Raw genomic sequence first — 18299 nt, 5'->3', positions numbered from 1 at the left:
AAAAAACATATCTTTCTCACAATAGGGGCGTATGGAGTAGTTCCTCAATCATCTCTCGTATGTTTGAAGAGGTAAAATTTGACCACTTGAAATATACATGTAAATCTTACATATAAGAGAATAAACTTGTAATGTCGAGAAAATAAGGGTCTATCTTGTTAGTCACTCGAATTCTATTTTGTGTTTTTTAGATTTATTAAGTTCAGAAAATATGTGTTTGGCAAACGATCTAAATTATGTTTTTGAAAAATATTTTTGGATTATGAGATCCAAACAACGCAAATTCTAAAAATAATATTTTTATGTTTTTAGTTTATCCAGATTTTGAATTTTAAATTTTAAAATATAGAATTATATTAAATAAGGATACAAACGGTTAGGAATATGGTATGTAGTGTTATAAATTCAATTAATTTTTTTTAATTAAATTATGTGTTATCTATTGTATAATTATTATTCTATAAACTCATTCATAAATTATGTATAATATTATAAAATAATAATTATACAAAAATTATTAACATAAAACGTGTTCATAAATTAATTAATTATAGTTGATCATTGTTGACGCTCGAATCTTGTTTGCATTGGGCTTCATCGTGGGCTCCCAGTGACCTTGACCTTCAGCCCTCTCTTGTTTGGTATGGTCTCAATATTTTTTCAGGCATCGGTGTGATGTCGAGCCTATTGCACTCTGATGCTTAAGTTAATACGATGAGTGACTAATTCAACTAAGCATGAAAAGAAGGTTTTGGTCTCTCCTTTAGAGATTATTTTTGGAGATTGCTTACTTCCCCTTTGGGATGGTCAAATAAGACTATTTATATGTTAGTCCTCTGACACACATCTATAGTTAGTCAATTATGTGTAACGGTAGCAGTGTTAGAGATGTTTTTGACACTTGTAATTGTAGGGTGTTAGTTCGAACTCAACTCGATTATTTTTCGATTGGTATATATTCGTCGGCTTAGCTGGTTGGCTCAAACCTTGAGATTAATATTTTCCTTTTGGGATGCATACTTCCCTATGCCCTTTCCCGATACCCTATTGGGTTGGGCCATGCCTTGGACAACGTTCAACAATAATCATCCTAATATTTAGTGGGACACCACAATTAATTTCGTAGTTTATAAATATAGTATAAAACATGTATAAAATAATTTATTTAAATTAGAATTCAATATCTAAATCTACTCGTATTTTTATTGAATTATTATTTTTTTAGATTTCTGTTATTAGATACCCTAACAAACATGTAAATTGTTTGAAACGAAGGCTTTTACAAACTCTCCTTTTTCTTTATTGGAATCAACCTTTGTATTTTTAATATAATAAGAAAAGGGGAAGAGATAGACATCAAACTGACCAATATGAATTAAATACAAATATCCCAAATTAGGATAGGAAAAATAAGAAGTTTAAAAAATAAAAAATGATAACAACTGTGGCTGCTGGGATTCGAGCCCAGGTCTCTACGGCCACAACGTAGAATTCTTACCACTAAACTACAGCCACATGATTGTTTAATAGCGCAAGTTTTTAAATATTTATATTTTTAAGATGTGAATTACTTTCTATTGAACATACTGTATCAAATATATAAACAAATGTAAATATATATTAGTGGGGTCATGATTATTTCATACAATACCATGCCATAAAATTCTAAATAGCATATGAGATTTGTCCCTCCTTTTATCTTCGTGCTACGAATCAGATTACCTATTGTGTTGTTCTTTATGTTGCTCGTTTTTCGGATTTTTTTTTTTTTTTTTTTTTTTTTTTTCCAATTCAAAATATTTAGAGAGAATTGGGTTTCTAATTCCCTAACTGGATTCGTGATGTAATTAATAGTCACATTTTGTTCCTGGTGCTCTCCCAAAAGGTTTTTTCTTTGATTGTATGAAGTTTCTTTTTTAAAAAACTGATAAACTCTAAATATGTCACTTATCAGTTATGAGTTAAAATATACTATAACTTTCTTTAAACATGCTAAAGTTTTCAAGCAAAATCAAATATTACCCCAAAACTAATTTTCATTCTATACGTTTTTGCAAGTGTTGCAATGTTTTATCAGGTTCATAAAATTTATCCAAAAAGAAAAAACTGGAATCACTAATTTCAAGCAAAAAAAGAAAAGAAAAATAATCAATCTACAAATTTAGAAAATGTTGGGACTTTAGGGACCCGTTGAAAATAAAATTAACGACTCAAGAACTTATTAGGTAGTAGATACTTTTTAAAGTTTAAGAAGCCTGATATACACAAAATTAAAACTTTCATGACCTATTACACGTCTTCTAAAGTTTAACGACTAAATAGATACAAATTTGAAATCTTTGTGTTTATGACGTGAAAGATTTTTATTTATTTTTATGAAAATTGCTAAGTAACACTAATGGTGGAGCATTTGGGGCTAACCTAGCTTTTTGCAAGTGTTGCAGTCCAGTTAGATTAACCATCTTAATAAGAGTAATTTACATTTAACTCATTATAATCAAATATGAGATTCGATGAAGTGATACCGAAACACATGCAATTCATTGGACGACTCGCTCGATCTTATAACATTTAAGTATTACCCAAAAAAACTATTCAGATATTGAATTTCGAGTAGTCACCATAAATTGAACTCACTTCCTCTCAATTCCTAAATTGTTTTATTATACAGTGACCCTTATTGACCATTGAACCAAACTCCTAACAATTTTCTTCATTTCTTTATTATTGCTAAATTTTTTTATTAAAGAAATGAAGAAAAAATTATCAATACTACAACCATATAGTAAATTCTCTTGATATTAGTGACTTGCAATCAGTTATATTATTGCATTTAAATTGTGTGAGGATAATAAATTGCAGTAGTACCATTTTGTTCATTGAAAGCAGGTTAGTGAATTTGAAAAAGTTTAAAATCACATTTATCAGGTTCAAAAATTCCAAAAACATGATTTTTAATAATTCAAAATCAATTTTGATGGCATAAAAATCGTATTTAAAAGTGAAATCAAATCATAAATCAACTTTAAATATAAATATGTTTCATAGCGATTTTGAATATGTCGAAAGAGATAATATTTGCATGTGAATACAAGATCCCAACTTTCATATACTAGAGAAGAAGCAAAGCAAGGCAAGATAAGTTGATATTCACAATATCAATAGAAAATACAACAATTTAATTTAAACAAACCATATATGAATCTAATCAACATGAATCAAATCTGATCACATTGATAAATGAAGAAGCACTTCTTATGAAGACAAATTATACAATAACCAGAAGCAAAGTATACAAGTGATGTACATTACCGTCTAAAAGCATTGGCTTCAATTTCAGATTTACCCTGTGAATAATATGTCCTACGGCGAATACTCTCCTCGATTGTTGAGCTTCCTCCCTTCTCAGCACCATACATGCGTTTCTGAGCAGTGTCCAAGAAATTTCGGCTCGAGGGCGCTGCATTTTGTTTGGCTTCCAGTGCATCATCCTCAGCTGCCTTCTTCAAACGCCTCCATCGTTGCTCTTCATGTAACTCGGCATCCTGCTGCATTTCATGCAATCTAGCTACACGCTCTTCTTCTGAAAGCTTTGTAGCAGGCCTACGATGCTTGTGGCGTGACTCGTGAGTTTCAGAAGCATTGGATCCATAAGATCTCGGTTCCCCCACTCTTCTGCTGTTCTTCTCATTGTTAGCATAAGAATCTCTGTCTCTCCTCGATCTGTCATGATGTCTCTCTGCTGCAGAATCATGAGGATTGCTTTTGGATGTCCTTCGATCTGACTGATCATAGGTCGTTCGTGCAGCATATTTTGAACCTCTATCACGATCCCTCTCGTTCTTAGAATCTGCTTTGCTTCTTCTATCTTCTAAATGAGAATGGGCATCATGTTTTGAACTGTTTTCATGATCATGTTTCCTTCTCTGCCTCTCAGGGCTTGCATCTTCAGAATCATAATCTCGTTCTGAAGAAGAATCTTTATGGCGTTTAGATTTACTATGGCGGTGCTTCTTCCGTTCTCTTTTGCCATCAGGATTTTTTTCCTTGTGTTTTTCCACTTCAACCTATAAATATATATCCAAAGAGAACAAAAAAAAACCCTCAGATCTATTCTTCAAATATTTCGGAAGTAAACATTTGAAATCTTAGCCAAATTCTAGAAACCAAATCTATTCTTCAAATCAAACAAGGGATAGAGCTTCCAGCATAATAAATTAATGAAGTATAGAGAGATTCTATCACAACAATGATAATTATTGTAGTGGAACATTCTTTAATATAGCAGTTCATCATTTGTCATAGGAATTCTTTAACACAAGCTTCAATTTTTGCCACAATTGACTAGTTAAGAAGATATATAGAAAGAACCTTTCTGATTATAGATTCATCTTTAGCTCCTATCAAAAGGGTGGAGAGAAACGCAGAGGTACCCATCACATCAACATTTTGTTTTTTAGAACAGAAACAAAACTTTTCATTGATGTAATGAAAAGAGACTATTGCTCAAATGACAAGAGACAGAAAAATCATAGAGTACTTAGATCATAGAGTACTTAGAGCAGTGGGCACACCCAGCTATCTCAACTAAGTTAACACATCACAGTGACTTAAAAGGATAACTTAGAATTTAGATATGCCACCAGATCTCTCTACCACAAAGTGTCCATGGACAAGCTAACAGAGAAGTTCAAAAAATTTCTCAAGAAGATAATGAATGGAAGAAGGATGTTTCCACATAATTTCCACAGCCCATGTTATAAGTATCAAAGTTGTAAAACTCAGTAGGGTTAAAGCAATACAAGGAGATGAAAAAACACTTACAGTTTTGCGAATCATAGCCATCTGAATAGGATTGTTTTTTACGCGTGCAAGAGCTTGTTGCTCACGCTGCCGAATGATGAGCAAAGGATCAGAATGGAGCTTCCTCCATGCGTCATTGGCAGAATGAGGTTTATCCTCAAACAGAGCTCCGGGGACAGCGGCTTCCTGTAGAAACAACAAAAGAATCCAACAACATCATAGTTAAGCACAACGAGGAGATAGCCAAAGCACGCAAATTAACAGAATAAAGACAACGAAGGCAACAGTACCTTGGAACTAGATGGTTCAGTGGCAGCCGCAGCAGTAGATGAACTAGGTAGGGTTTCGAGGCTCTTAAATCCATCGGAACTACTAGCTTTCCCGACCGCCAAACCCGATTCGTAAAGAAAATCCAATCTCTCCTGCTTACTGGAACGCCATATAGTAAAAAAAAAAAAAAAAAAAACCGAATATTGGTCAAATCAATCGAACTAATTAGATCCTAACCCTAATCTACGCAACGTTTTCAATGCTCATGTATTTAGAGATCGAATTGGACTTGTTCACAGAATACGAATCAAATACATAATTAAATTTGTTAACAACAAGATAGAAATATGAAACATACGGAACAAGGCCGGCCTGTTCTTGGAGAAGACGAAACTCTTGGCGCTCCTTCTCCTCCTGGATCTGCTTGCGAAGCTCGTCCAACTTCTTCTGCTCGGCCTCATGCTTTTGCTCTGCCTTCCACACGTTCTCTATGTTCCGGAGACTGCCAGTGTGCCATCCTTTCTTGTTCAAGAACTTCAACGCCATGTCTATAACCGAGATTGGGGATCGGATTTTCAGCAACCGGCGCTGTGGTTTTGTGAGGAAGAATCCGATTTTCAGATTGAGAATCGGACTGTCGCCGCCCCCTCCGCTGCTAGCCCGCCAATTTTTGGCCCACTAGTAATCTGACCAAGGCCCAAGTGATAAAAAGGAAAGAATGATTTTTTTTTAAACACATCCTAATAACGTTCTTTATTATTTTTATGTTCAATTTTTCCATTTTTTTTACGATCAGGTGGATTTCTTAATCACACAAAAAGACTCCATATATATATATATACTTTATAGCAAAAAATTACAAAACTACCACTACAAAGTATAAATATTTTTAAATATTTTATTTAAAATAGTCCCAATATTATATGCTATATGGCTCATTTATCTTTTTAAATATTTTAGATTTATCGCACGTCCACTCGCGTCGCCGTCTCACTGTAAAAGAAATCCTTGACACCCAAATCCGGTGCCAAAGAAACCTCTGATACCCAGATATGGTTTATTTACAAACAAGTCGATCTGATTGGACCAACTTAATTCAGTTAGGTTGGTCTAGTCAGTTCAGTTTGCCTAGTTCGGTTCGGTCCAATTCATTGATATATTACTTCTTTTCTTCAAATTTTTTTTTTTGAACTTCTATATGATTTTTGATATATACTATGATATATGTACTCGGAGCTTTTATATGAATTTAGATATATATTGTGATATATGTATTTGTTTATTTAACATAAATGAGGTGTGAAAGATGTTTTTTTAATTAAACTTCCTATTTTATGATATATATGCTTATATATATATGTGTGTGTGTGTTTTACGTTTAATATTGATCCATATGTGATTATATATAGCGTGGTATATATCTTTGTTTATTTGAAAATTAATTTGAAATTGTTAAATTAATTTTAAATGTTGTTAAATTTTGATTTATTGGGATTTCTACCTACTTAAATTGAATGTATGATATATATTGTGATATAAATTATGATATATATTATGATTTATGTTGAACTTAGTCCACTTATGATTTATAAATTGTTTCATATATTTGTTAGAATATTTTCAAATGCTTCAAAGAATATCCTGAGGTATATATAAAATATAGCCATGAATCCGTCGGAAAAATGAAGAAGCAAAAAAAAATGTTTCATACGTAAAAATGGAAATTACATTAATTACAAATGGAAAAAAAAAATCTCAACTAATTAATAATTTATAATAAATGCTTTTGTCAAATTCACATTCTGGATGCTGGGAAAATATGAAAATATTTTGCCTAACCAATAGCCATAAATACATGCCGGCTACCCATGGAAAAAGGTATCTCCATCCTATTTTTCAAATAAACCCTTGAAATGAAAATATCTAAAATTTTAGACATTTATGAAAATAAGATAAATAAGTTTTGAGAGGGTCTACTTTTAATGTAATCCATTTTTAATACCTTTTTCATCCCTAGATCTTCCATTGGTGTTACATTTTGAGGTTGTTTGGGAGATTTAGGATTACTAAAAATTTAAAAGGTATTGAAATGAGTAAAAAATCGAGGGTAGAACAAGAATGAGATTGCGAAGCGTGAAAACGGTGGGAAAGAGGGTTGTGTTGAAAAATATTGGAAAAGAATGAGTTTAATATTACAAATCGGGTTCAAAATACTCCATCCAAACATGAGCTTGAAATTAATACTCATTAAAAACTCATTCCATTCCATTTTCCTAAACATGCTATTAATCATCATTATATTCCAAGTTTTATTTCAATTTAGACTCTGAATTTCAAAGTGCTTCAATTTTTTCCTTGAGATTTGAATTCTGTTTCAATTTGGTTCTTTTAAGTTTCAAAATTTATATTTTTAACCTCAATTTTTTACTAATTACTCACATCGGTCTTTAGCATAGTTAGGTCTGTGTTATTAGTTATATATATTTGTTTAAGTTCCTAGCATTTGCTCCTTGGGCATTTTTTGGTTGTCTCAGATTATGTCTCCGAGGAAACTTTTTTTAGAGGTTGTTTCTCAAGATACTAACTCTGCAGAATATTTCTTTTCTTATTTAAACTATTATGCAGATTATTTTCTCTGAGCTGTTTTTTTTTTTTTTTTTTTTTTGGTGATTTGTCGATATTGTGTTGGGATATCTTCCATCTCTACTATTTAAGCCCAAGGATGTATCTTTACTAAGATTGTCACATGTATCAATGAGTAAGATTATTCATTGAGTTTTGACAGACTAATTCCTATACGGTGTGTATATTCGAAGAAGAAAGAATTAAGCATAGCTTGTGGCAACGTATTTTTTATGTTATTCTTATAACAAACATTTCAATTTTGCAAAATGTTATTTGGTCGTTAGGGGAGTCTAAAGCAAAGTTGATTGAGAAGGGATTCTCAACCTTAGGGGGACCCTAAGGTATCATTCATCAAAAAGGAGTTCTTAAGACTTAAGGTAAGTTCTCACATGAAGGGAGTTCACAAGAAGGAGAAAAGATATCTTCACATTGAGAGAGAGTCTCACACATTAGGGAGAGTCTGAGTGTTGCATCACTAATATTCACATACTTAGAGGGATCCTCTAAGTTCGAGTGAAAACGGGTCTCACATCCAGGGAAGTCTAGGTGATTAAATAAGTTAGGTTCTACATGTGTCGCTGCAATCGTCATTATTTACAGATAAGTAAAACGTTGTAAATGTTTGACTTTTAAATATTAGTGAATTATTCTTTTATGGTCACACTTCCTCTAGATATAGGTGACATATCACCGATTGGGTTACCAATCTGTGTGTGTTCATTCTTGATTTACTATTTATTATTCTGCCATTGTCTCTGAAATTAATAGGACGTCTTGTGTGACATTTGTGACTTCAACAAAGCTCTTTCAACTTTTCAAACACTAATATCGGTTAATTAATTTAAAATAATTATGCAATAAAATTTTTAAATTAATTTTATAGCAATGAAAATATAATAAAACTTAATTAATATAACTATTTTAATTCTACAAAATTAACTAATAAAAATTAATATTAAAGATTGAAATTGAATATTTAATAAAAATCAAGGTTAAAAGTGTATATCTCGAAATATAGAGACCAAATTGAAATAAAACTCAAATCTCAATATAAAATTCTACCATTTTAAAACTTACGGACTAGATTCAAATCAAACTCAACAAACATTTTGAAATTTAGAAACTAAATAAAAACTAGATCCAAGGATTTAAAAACGTAGTTTTTCTTTAATTTCATTTTTCCTTTTCTTTCCTTTCCTTTGGGTTTAATTACAAAATTTAGTATGAAGTTCAATGTTTGTGTCTATTTAATCACTTAACTTTCAAAATTAAAAATTATCCTAAGCTTTCAATTTTTTTTTTTTAATTTATAGATTTACTAGACACAAAATTGAAAGCACGAGCTTCAATTAAATAATAATAATAATAACCTAATAGAATTACACTAGAAGAATTTTGAGATATGCCAATACTTTTTTCTTGATGCAATGATTTGCATATGCATATCATGGTTTTTAACAAGGCAAAAAATTATGCCATGATTTTGTGCATCTGTAGAAGTCGAAAATCATACCGTACTATTAGACACAAAATGAAACGTTTAAGAACCTGTTACACACTTTTGAAAGTTTTATTTTTGTTTTCGCCATATAAATGCTTAGAAATCATAGTTTAATTCATCACAGATTTTATTTTAAATTCATATCGGTTCCTCGAATTAAAAATAAAAAATAAAAAAATCTAATTTTTAAAACAAGTCATTTTAAAAAATCAAAATTTATCTCAAACTCTTGATTTATTCTATTTATGTATAGTAATTGATGAAATTTGAAGCTTTCTAGCGAGCCAACACGAACATAACCATGTACCTTCAAATAAGAGATAGAAGTTCCAAATCTCCACTAGAAATAAAACAATGAAGAGATAGAAAACAAGCACATATAGTAAACAGCAATGGTAAAGACACTGTGACTATTTTTCTTTTACTTATAAAATTCAAGATTAAAATGGAAATTATTGACTATGATCGAAATGAAATTTAAACGCTCTCTTGCATCATCCAACTTTTAAATATTTTATTTCCACCTTTACTTTAGCATCCTCGTTTTTCTTTCTTATGGTTAATTTTCATTAATTATTTAACATATTTATGAATCCCTAGGATGGTTTGGTCCAAAGTTTTATAAATACTCGAAAATTAAGGATACGTGAGAATAATAAGTTTGAGAATAAGATGATGAAAATCCAAAATGACTTTGGTTATGCCATGAAAATGTTATTAGGATTTTATAAAAATAAATTGTTTTTGTATTTAATTTGTAAAATGAATCATGAAAATTTTATAAAATTTTAATACATTAATTAATAAACAATAAATTCAATTCAAAGTTTTGGAAAAAAAATTAATTATTTAACAATCAAATAATAATATTAATTAAATCATTAATTACAAGTATTTGTAAAATGAGAAATTTATAGTTAAAGTTATTTGATAACATAATTTGATGGATCAATTTAATGATTTTATATAATTATGATGTATTAATTAATAAGACAGCTAATGAATTTTAATTAATCAATGATAAACTAATTATATTTATTTAAAAAATAAATTTATATTATATTAACTAATTACAAATATGACTAATTAATTAAGTGATAGTTTTATTATATCAATTCTTTAAAGTTTATTGAAAAATATGTATGGATATATATATATATATAGGAGTAGTTAAATTCATACACTATAATTTAAAATTTAATATAATTTTATAAAATATAAATTTAATTTTCATATAATAAATAATTTAAATTAATTAAATTTGATGTATAAAATAAAAGAATAAAGAAATGTACTGTAAGAGGAGAGAGAGATTGTGAATGAAAAAAAAAACTCACCGTTAGATGGGAATCATTCATGGGTATAATCGATGTAGGGAATAGCTTATTCCCATGCATCCATTTTCAACCTTATTCTCATGTCAAAAGTTACAAAACTTGTACTAAATAGGGATATTTATCCTTATCCATTTTCAATCTTTTTCCATTCTAGTTCCCTCGATCCAAATGCTTCCTTGTAAACTTAACATTTTTTTTTTAGAGATTATAAAGTCAATATCTAATCTATTGTCTGTGAATAGATTAATGGATGGGACAAATATTCTTTTTGGTGTGTTTTTTAGTTGTTTAGGGGGCTTTTTAATTGTTTGAAACTAAGCTCCAACTTATGAAATAATTTGGTGTAGTAAACATCCAATGTTTTTGTTTCTTCCACAAAACAAGAGCTAGTATAACATTGTCTTCAATCGGTGAGCGTTGGTAGAGCTGCACAATTGAATTGTCATTTTATACATCCAGACAAAAAGAAGTATCAAATTCAAAACTATACCGTCATCTAAGCTCCATTCTTCTTTGTCAAACGTTACAAATTGAGCTAAATGAGCAGATATGTGAAATTGTTCCTTCAACTTATTTAAATTTTCAATTTAGTAATGTATAGTACTTAACATTATGAACCTTTTGACATTGTAGTAGCTACTAGTCAGAATCTATTTCTTTTGTAGCTTTGTTGTCTGCATCCTTGTTCTGGAACAATTTAACTTAAAACTTATTAGATATTCGTTGAGTGCAATATTGATCAAGCTTATGTTTTTTTTTTTTTTTTTCCTTTTTATGAATTCTATAGATTTTGGTTTAAAATATAAAAATTACATTCAAAAGAGAATTGAAATTGTAATCACTGGTGTAGTAGCATATGATATATCAGGTAGATTGTTTGATCTTATTTTTGGTTGGCCATGTATCTTATGATTTCCCACTGCATAAAAAAAAGTATTATTGATTTTTCACGTGCAAAAGCAAAGATACATGGCCAACCAAAAACATACATTTAATATAAGACAATTATCGACAAAAAATAGGTGAAAAGCCAACATTGAAGATGGATGTTCAATGTTGGTTGAAAACCAACATTAAAGATGGTATTCTAATTCGGTTGAAAACCAACATTGAAGGTAGCTAGCATTCAAATGTTGGTCATGTATAATGTCAGTTGAAAACTGACATTAAAGACAATCGACATTGAAGAACTTTTATAACACAATCTTCGATGTTGGTTTTCAACCGGCATTGTAACCCTATAAAGTCAATTTTTAATCGACAATAAAGATCAGTTTTATAGTAGTAAAATTCTGCATCTAGGGAGAACAAATGTTTTGACTCCATCCCTATTCTCGTCAAAATGTTCTATATTAAAAATGGTTATTTATGGTAACTAAAGTAAACAAAGATTTGAAAAAAATATTTTAGTAACTAAGGTATTGTCTAGTAGAAAATCTGAAAACAAAATTTGAAAAAATATCATTTTTCAAATATGTGTTTGATAGTGCATATTTAGATTTTATATTCTAATTTAAATCATCATTCTAAATCTATTTCATATTATATTGATAAACCATAAAACTAGTCGTAGTTAAACACTAAATATCAGGTTAACTATAAACTATTATTAATTGATTTATAAACATATAAAGGGTCTGCTGGGTTAAATATGCCACGCTCACCCAAGATTGATTGAGCTACATGGCAATCTAGGCAGATGACCGACATAATTTTTGGAATATATATATGTTAATTGTTTGTTGTAAAATTATTATTTTGTAATATTATATAATTTATACTGCATTACATAATATAGGTTTAATTTTTTAAAAATAAATTGAGTTTATAACATAACATATTCGGTTCCAAATGTTATTATCTTTATTTAACATCATTTGCATTTTTAAATTTAAAATTTAAAATTTGAATATATCGAAAACATAAAAAATGTGACTTTTAGAATTTGCAATGAAACCAGTTTTCAAAAAAAGAATCTAAATTATCGGTCAAAATATTTTTTTATCAAATCTGAATCTAAAAACATAAAACATAATCTAAGTCGTCAATCAAACTCTAATTGCAACCTGTATATTTTATTAGAAACAATTGATGTGTAGTATGGTAGTATCAAATTTCAAGAAAGATCAACAAAGGTTGAATCTGACTCGTTGACATCTACTAGCCGTTAATATTCAAGTTGATGATGACATCACAAAGGTTAATTATTTGGGTTTCGATGTGATTTCTTTGGCATCTTCTTGAAGTCAAAAAGTGTTCAATATATTTTAATATATTAATATTTAAATGTGTTAGCATGGCCAATATAACAGTAGAACAGAAAAATAATATAATAACTAAAGAAAATTGCATGTAGAAAAAATTGAATTTGGGTCTATTATGTTAGACAGTGAATTTGATAATTAAAATGACTTTATTTTATACTAATATAAAAACACAATAAAATTGAGGGAGACTCGAGTTTCGAAGTCTATAATAAATTCGATCCCGATAGAAAACGTCATATAGATCTTTTAATTTTGGAGTTAGAGATATCAAGAAATTGTTTTAAAGAGTCGGAAAAAGACCGGGGAGAGTCCCTTTTGGGAACCATCAAATTCACTCTCAATTTCTCCCTCAAAGTGTAAGTCCTTCTATTCTTCCCACCATTGTTTCTCCTCTCATCCCCACATCTATTTCTGCATACAAAAAAAACCATTACTCAAACAAATAAAAGCACTTTATAAGAAAATGTGTCTGACTTCTTTAATGGCATGTTTGTTGTAAGTTATTTTAAGATTATTAAAATTACATTTGTTATATTTAAAAATCACTTCGAAATAAGTCTATACCTATTCAAAACTAATCTAATAATAAACACATAACAAAATAAATAAATATATAATTTAAGAAAATTTGCAAATAATAAAATCACTTCGAAATTCGTCTATACTCAACCAACTGGACATAACCTTTGCAAATAATAAAATCAAAATTTTAGCTTCACAAATAATAATAATGATGTTAAGAAACAAGTTAAATTATAGATTTTGTGTATAAACACTCAAATTTGTATCTGTCTAACCCTATAATATTTAGGTATGAAAGGAAACTAGTAGTAGATGACCATTGACTCTATAACTTCTGCAAATGTTCCCTTATTTACAACTAGATCAACTCATGATAGTTGAAAATTATAAAATATTTATTTAATAATTTAAATTTATTTTTTTGAATTTTTTGTTTTCATAATTTTGTCCACAAATAAGAGACATTTTATCGATATTTCTATCAAAATTTGAAAAACTTCATATTTTCGTCGACATCACATTATAAACTTAGGTAAAAAAATATATTTCCTAAACTTTGGAATGTGTAAATTAAGTATTTTATTTTTTGGAATAAAGAATTTTAGGATTCGGATCATAAATATTTTGATTACAGCACATTCTAATGTCAATTGCAAGCAAATTCCAAACATAGACTATTTAATCATAAACACATATTACATGCCGGTTAAATTATAGTCTAAGCATTATTTATGAACAAGTTTTAGTTACAGAAACGAGGAAATTTCTTTTCAATTTTCAAGAAACTCAGTCAATGGCGGGAAGGAAAGATTCAAAGAATCAGAAACACTTACCTGGATTGGAGAAGAACCACAAAACAATGGCGCAGAGAAGCAAAACGAGCGGAATCACATGAACGGCAGTTTCCGCGAACTTCACTCGCGCTTTCTCTCGCTTCACCATTTCCACGACCGGATCGTTCATTGGGAGCTCACTCCCGTTATCAAATGACGATGAAAATCGCAAAGACTGCCCTGCCTTCGAGGACGGGGCCGGCGACGGGGACGAATGCGAGTAGTATTCATCGGAGAATCGGTTCCAGCTCACCGATCGGTACATTTTCTTTTCTTTTCTGTAAAATTCTCTTTGGCGATGAGGAGATCAGAAGGACATGGAAGAGGCCGAGAAGTGAGACTGAATGTGTGTCGGTGCGTGAGATATGGTGGTAACGGCAGGGAGAAAATGTAGCCGAAGCAAGAAGAATCGGCTTTTGAATTGCAACTAATCTGTTTGATATATGACCTGACTGACGGCCGTGCACGTCAATTGGTAAATTAACTTGACTTTTCTCGAATCTAACTTTGTATATGTTTTCCATTCGTGTACTCATCATAAAATTATATAATCTATACATATACTGCCTTGCGAAGAAGAAATATATGAGAAACATGTGGATGAATTTTTTTTTCTTCCTTGAAATCGGGATACATTTATAATATTAATTAATGGTATGTTTAGAATGACTAAGGTAGTCCGGAATTATTAAAACTAGGGAGTTGTTTAATCGTGAGGCCTAAAAAGTTAATAAGTCATGAAATTGATGTTTTTCTAACTTGTTGCGGTCCTTGAGTCAAACAAGTATTGGAGTCATTCCAACTCCTATTCCTTGTGTCAAACATGCTCTAGGTGCTTACAAATATTTTTTTTTCTACTGAAAAACTCTTAGATACTCATTCTATATAGGTCCTACGTGATCCGAACTTATTTATACATTTTAATATCTTTTTCCTTGTTATATTCAAAAGTTGCAGGATGGGGATAACAAACCATGAACCTTTGAAATTATAATAGATGTCTTATCCACTAAGTTATATTTAAATGTTTGTTTGTACAATTTAATTAATGTTTCCATAAAGATATTTGTTTTTTACTATTTCAATTTTTTATTGAATCATCTTATATGATTCAAAGTATACATAGGGAGTAGATTCACATCTACCACTCATAAAAGTTGAGTATAGATGTCTAACTATTCAATTTATATCCAAATCAATGTGATTTCACACATCCCATATTAAGTACATCTTAACATCTCCTGTAACAACAACATTTATTTGATATGAAATTGAAAATGAAAATAGAAAAGAATAAATTGAATAAGTCACGTGCAAATGCATGTGAAAAATACACTAGTATATAAATTAAGAAAGAGAACAAACATTCCACATGTGGTGAAAACAGAAGCATTAAAAAAATCATCTCAACCCTTGAGACAATCCCAATACAAATTTAAGACCCCCATTAAAAATATAGTGTTGTTGAGGCAACACAAGAAAAGGGAGGAGAAAACGTTTAATCCTACATAACACCATGGCTAAAGAGAAACACTCGTTCTTGTCTTTTTCTTCATTTCTACCATATGCATTCTAGTTTTATTGTAAGTAATTAAATTTTATCACCTTCATAATAAGATAAACTAAATTCAAACATCACTTTAAAACCTGAACATTAATCCTCGATTTTGAGTGTGTTGATGAAGCTCTTTCCTTCAGCAAGATCATTGCTGGAGAGGAATTTGAGAAAATCGTCGAAGCTGCTGTCTTTATACTTTATAGGATTTTGTTCATCCACAAGTTCTTCTGCAGGCTTCATTTTCTCGTCCATTCCCAAACTGTGCAGACTGGTAATGGAGATTCTTGCTCTCTCAGAATTGACAGTAGCTCTGTGGACGACTCCCTTATAAAGACCATTGCTCAGAACCTCCACATGATCGCCCAAATGGACCTGCAGAGCACCAGCAATTTTTGGGACCATCTTCCATGTCCCATCAGCCGGGTCCATGATTTCAAGGCCCTGGTTGCTTTGAAGAACTGTGGTTATGCAACTGTAGTCTGTATGTGGTGGCAACCCAAGTGCCACCCCTGGCTGTGGACATGGCGGGTAGCAGTTTACTGCCACTACTTGGACTCCTTCAGCCATTTTGCTGCTGAGGTACGTTGGACTTAAACTCAAGCTTTCAGTTATTGCTTCCATTATCTCTAGGCTCACTTTTCTCACCACCTTCGTGTATTGTCCCATCTTTTCCCTGAAACGGTTGTACATATATATGTATATATACATACATATAATAACAAGGACATATCTCTGAAGAAAATATGCACCTAGGATTCTTATAAAATTTCAATTTATATGTGGTTTTTCTTATAGCAAAAGATTAAATAATAGTTTTTTTTGGAAGCTTAGGGTGGTGGGTCAGTGATATTTTTTTATTTATTTTTAGATACTTGTTGATATTGATGTTTTCATCCAAGATTTCAATATTTTCTTCGGTATCACTCCTTGTCTACAAGTAAAAAGTGCTTTCATAAATTGTCATGTTTTGATTGTCATTTATTGGTGTGTATTTGACTCCTATATTTATGATTCATCGAAGAAGAGTGCCTCAATATTATGTTGCGTATGTGCATTAAAAAATCCAAACTTTTAGACCATATTACGCGTTAGCATATTATATAAATTAAAAGCAACATTGTTAGCTGGAAATCTGGCTCAAAGGCGGCAGCATATATGCGGTGCTTTCTTTTGGCGGTTCAATTGTTTCACTGTATTTTTGGGTTGAATTTCTTTGAACAGCCTCCTCGTGTAGTGCTAAATTTTGCATATGATAATCTGGAAGAGAAAAATAAGTGAAGATAGGAGAACTAAAATATATTTAGTTACCTATAATTACGTGGATTGGTGGGCCAGGAGTCTATCCAATCTTCCAATGGATGAGCATAGTGTTTGAGGAAGACTCTCCAAAACTTTATTTTATCTACTCCATCTTTCAAGCTTGTCCCATACCTGACTGCTTTGCGAACATCATCTGACTTATACTTCATCTTCTCCTTTAGTGGTAAGTTGAAGAACTCATTGGCTTGGTTGAGTGCTTCCTCCATTACTGTTTCACTGATTCCATGATTGATTATCTGAAGAAGAAAAAGATTTAATTAGTTAATAGAGCTAATTGACATATATATATATATCTTTCTAGACGCCCAGAAGTGAGAGATTGTTAAATGATATATAATTAAATTTGTCTTCACCCACTAGTTTAAATTTTTGGGTCTATTAGATTTAAGAAATACGAATAATGGAACTAGGTAGAAGTATTAACAATGCTAGATAGGGTAGGTTGGTAGCTTGAAATTACTTACTTGAAAGAAGCCTAGGCTAATGCAAGCTTTTCTGAGCTCTTGAATGGCTAGGGACCTTTGAGCGGAATCATTTGATCTTAGAGAAGCCATGTCAATGATAGGAACAGTGGCGATCTCCGGGGACAAACTGGCGCGGTGTGGGGCAGGAATTACATAAGCATTAGGGACATAGCTGAAACCTTTCTCTTGTGCAGTCTTTCCTGTGGGAAATGAGCCTGTGCCTGTGCCTGAACTCTGACCATTGAACTCCATGTATTAAAGATTGAATTTGGAAATAAGTAGGAATGGAGTAGAAGAAAGACTAATATTGTGGTTTGTGGAGTTTCACACACATAGTTGGGTTTATATAGGAATCGTTGTATCTTTTGTTGCTTTGAATGGAGACCAGAATGGATATCCAGTGAAAAGGAGGTCTCTGAATTAAGCTTTGAACTACACTCCAAAACATTACTTTTAGCATATAAATTGTATTCTACTTTATAGATGGGAACCAAAAACAAAAGGAAGGGTACTAATTCTCTTCTTTGCCGTAATCTGTTTATTAAAAACTTGTACTAAGATTATTTAACTCTTTAACGAGTATTTTGAATTTATTTTTGTTTTTTTTTTATTAGTACGTAAAATTTTGAATTCACATCAAACAATTATTATAATGGATCGATAATGTATTTATTATTATTTTTTATTTTTGTTAAATAAAAACTGAATTATAAAAATATGATAAAACTATAAAAGAACAGGTTTGTATTAATATAATGAAGCTGTAAAGGAGTCGAATGATTTGATGGTTTTGGTCAAG

General features: G+C 30.7%; 3 protein-coding genes and 1 non-coding gene across 4 annotated transcripts; all 4 read right to left on the bottom strand.

Moving 5' to 3' along the window:
• Positions 1–1443: 1443 nt before the first annotated feature.
• TRNAH-GUG (transfer RNA histidin (anticodon GUG)) lies at positions 1444–1515 on the bottom strand. Its single transcript has one exon. It is a non-coding gene; the product is annotated as a tRNA-His (tRNA).
• A 1607-nt stretch (positions 1516–3122) lies between these two features.
• LOC120084491 (uncharacterized) lies at positions 3123–5810 on the bottom strand. Its single transcript, XM_039040546.2, has 4 exons — positions 5432–5810; positions 5094–5232; positions 4825–4989; positions 3123–4067 (listed from the first exon to the last, which is right to left on the bottom strand). The coding sequence occupies exons 1-4, from the start codon at positions 5617–5619 to the stop codon at positions 3309–3311; spliced, it is 1251 nt and encodes a 416-aa protein (XP_038896474.1). The 5' UTR covers positions 5620–5810; the 3' UTR covers positions 3123–3308.
• Positions 5811–13033: 7223 nt separating this feature from the next.
• Positions 13034–14604, bottom strand: LOC150038659 (uncharacterized). Its single transcript, XM_090310153.1, has 2 exons — positions 14159–14604; positions 13034–13214 (listed from the first exon to the last, which is right to left on the bottom strand). Exons 1-2 carry the CDS (start codon positions 14421–14423, stop codon positions 13153–13155), a joined length of 327 nt encoding a protein of 108 aa, XP_090166279.1. The 5' UTR covers positions 14424–14604; the 3' UTR covers positions 13034–13152.
• A 918-nt stretch (positions 14605–15522) lies between these two features.
• On the bottom strand, positions 15523–17752 carry KUOX1 (KAR-UP oxidoreductase 1). The gene is made up of 3 exons (XM_039033569.2): positions 17501–17752; positions 17025–17272; positions 15523–16389 (listed from the first exon to the last, which is right to left on the bottom strand). Exons 1-3 carry the CDS (start codon positions 17750–17752, stop codon positions 15813–15815), a joined length of 1077 nt encoding a protein of 358 aa, XP_038889497.1. The 3' UTR covers positions 15523–15812.
• Positions 17753–18299: the final 547 nt, after the last annotated feature.

Source organism: Benincasa hispida, chromosome 1, assembly GCF_027475165.1.
Source record: "Benincasa hispida cultivar pf3 chromosome 1, pf3_genome.v1.1, whole genome shotgun sequence".
Lineage (NCBI taxonomy): Eukaryota > Viridiplantae > Streptophyta > Magnoliopsida > Cucurbitales > Cucurbitaceae > Benincasa > Benincasa hispida.
This window is presented reverse-complemented; position numbering and strand designations above follow the sequence as displayed.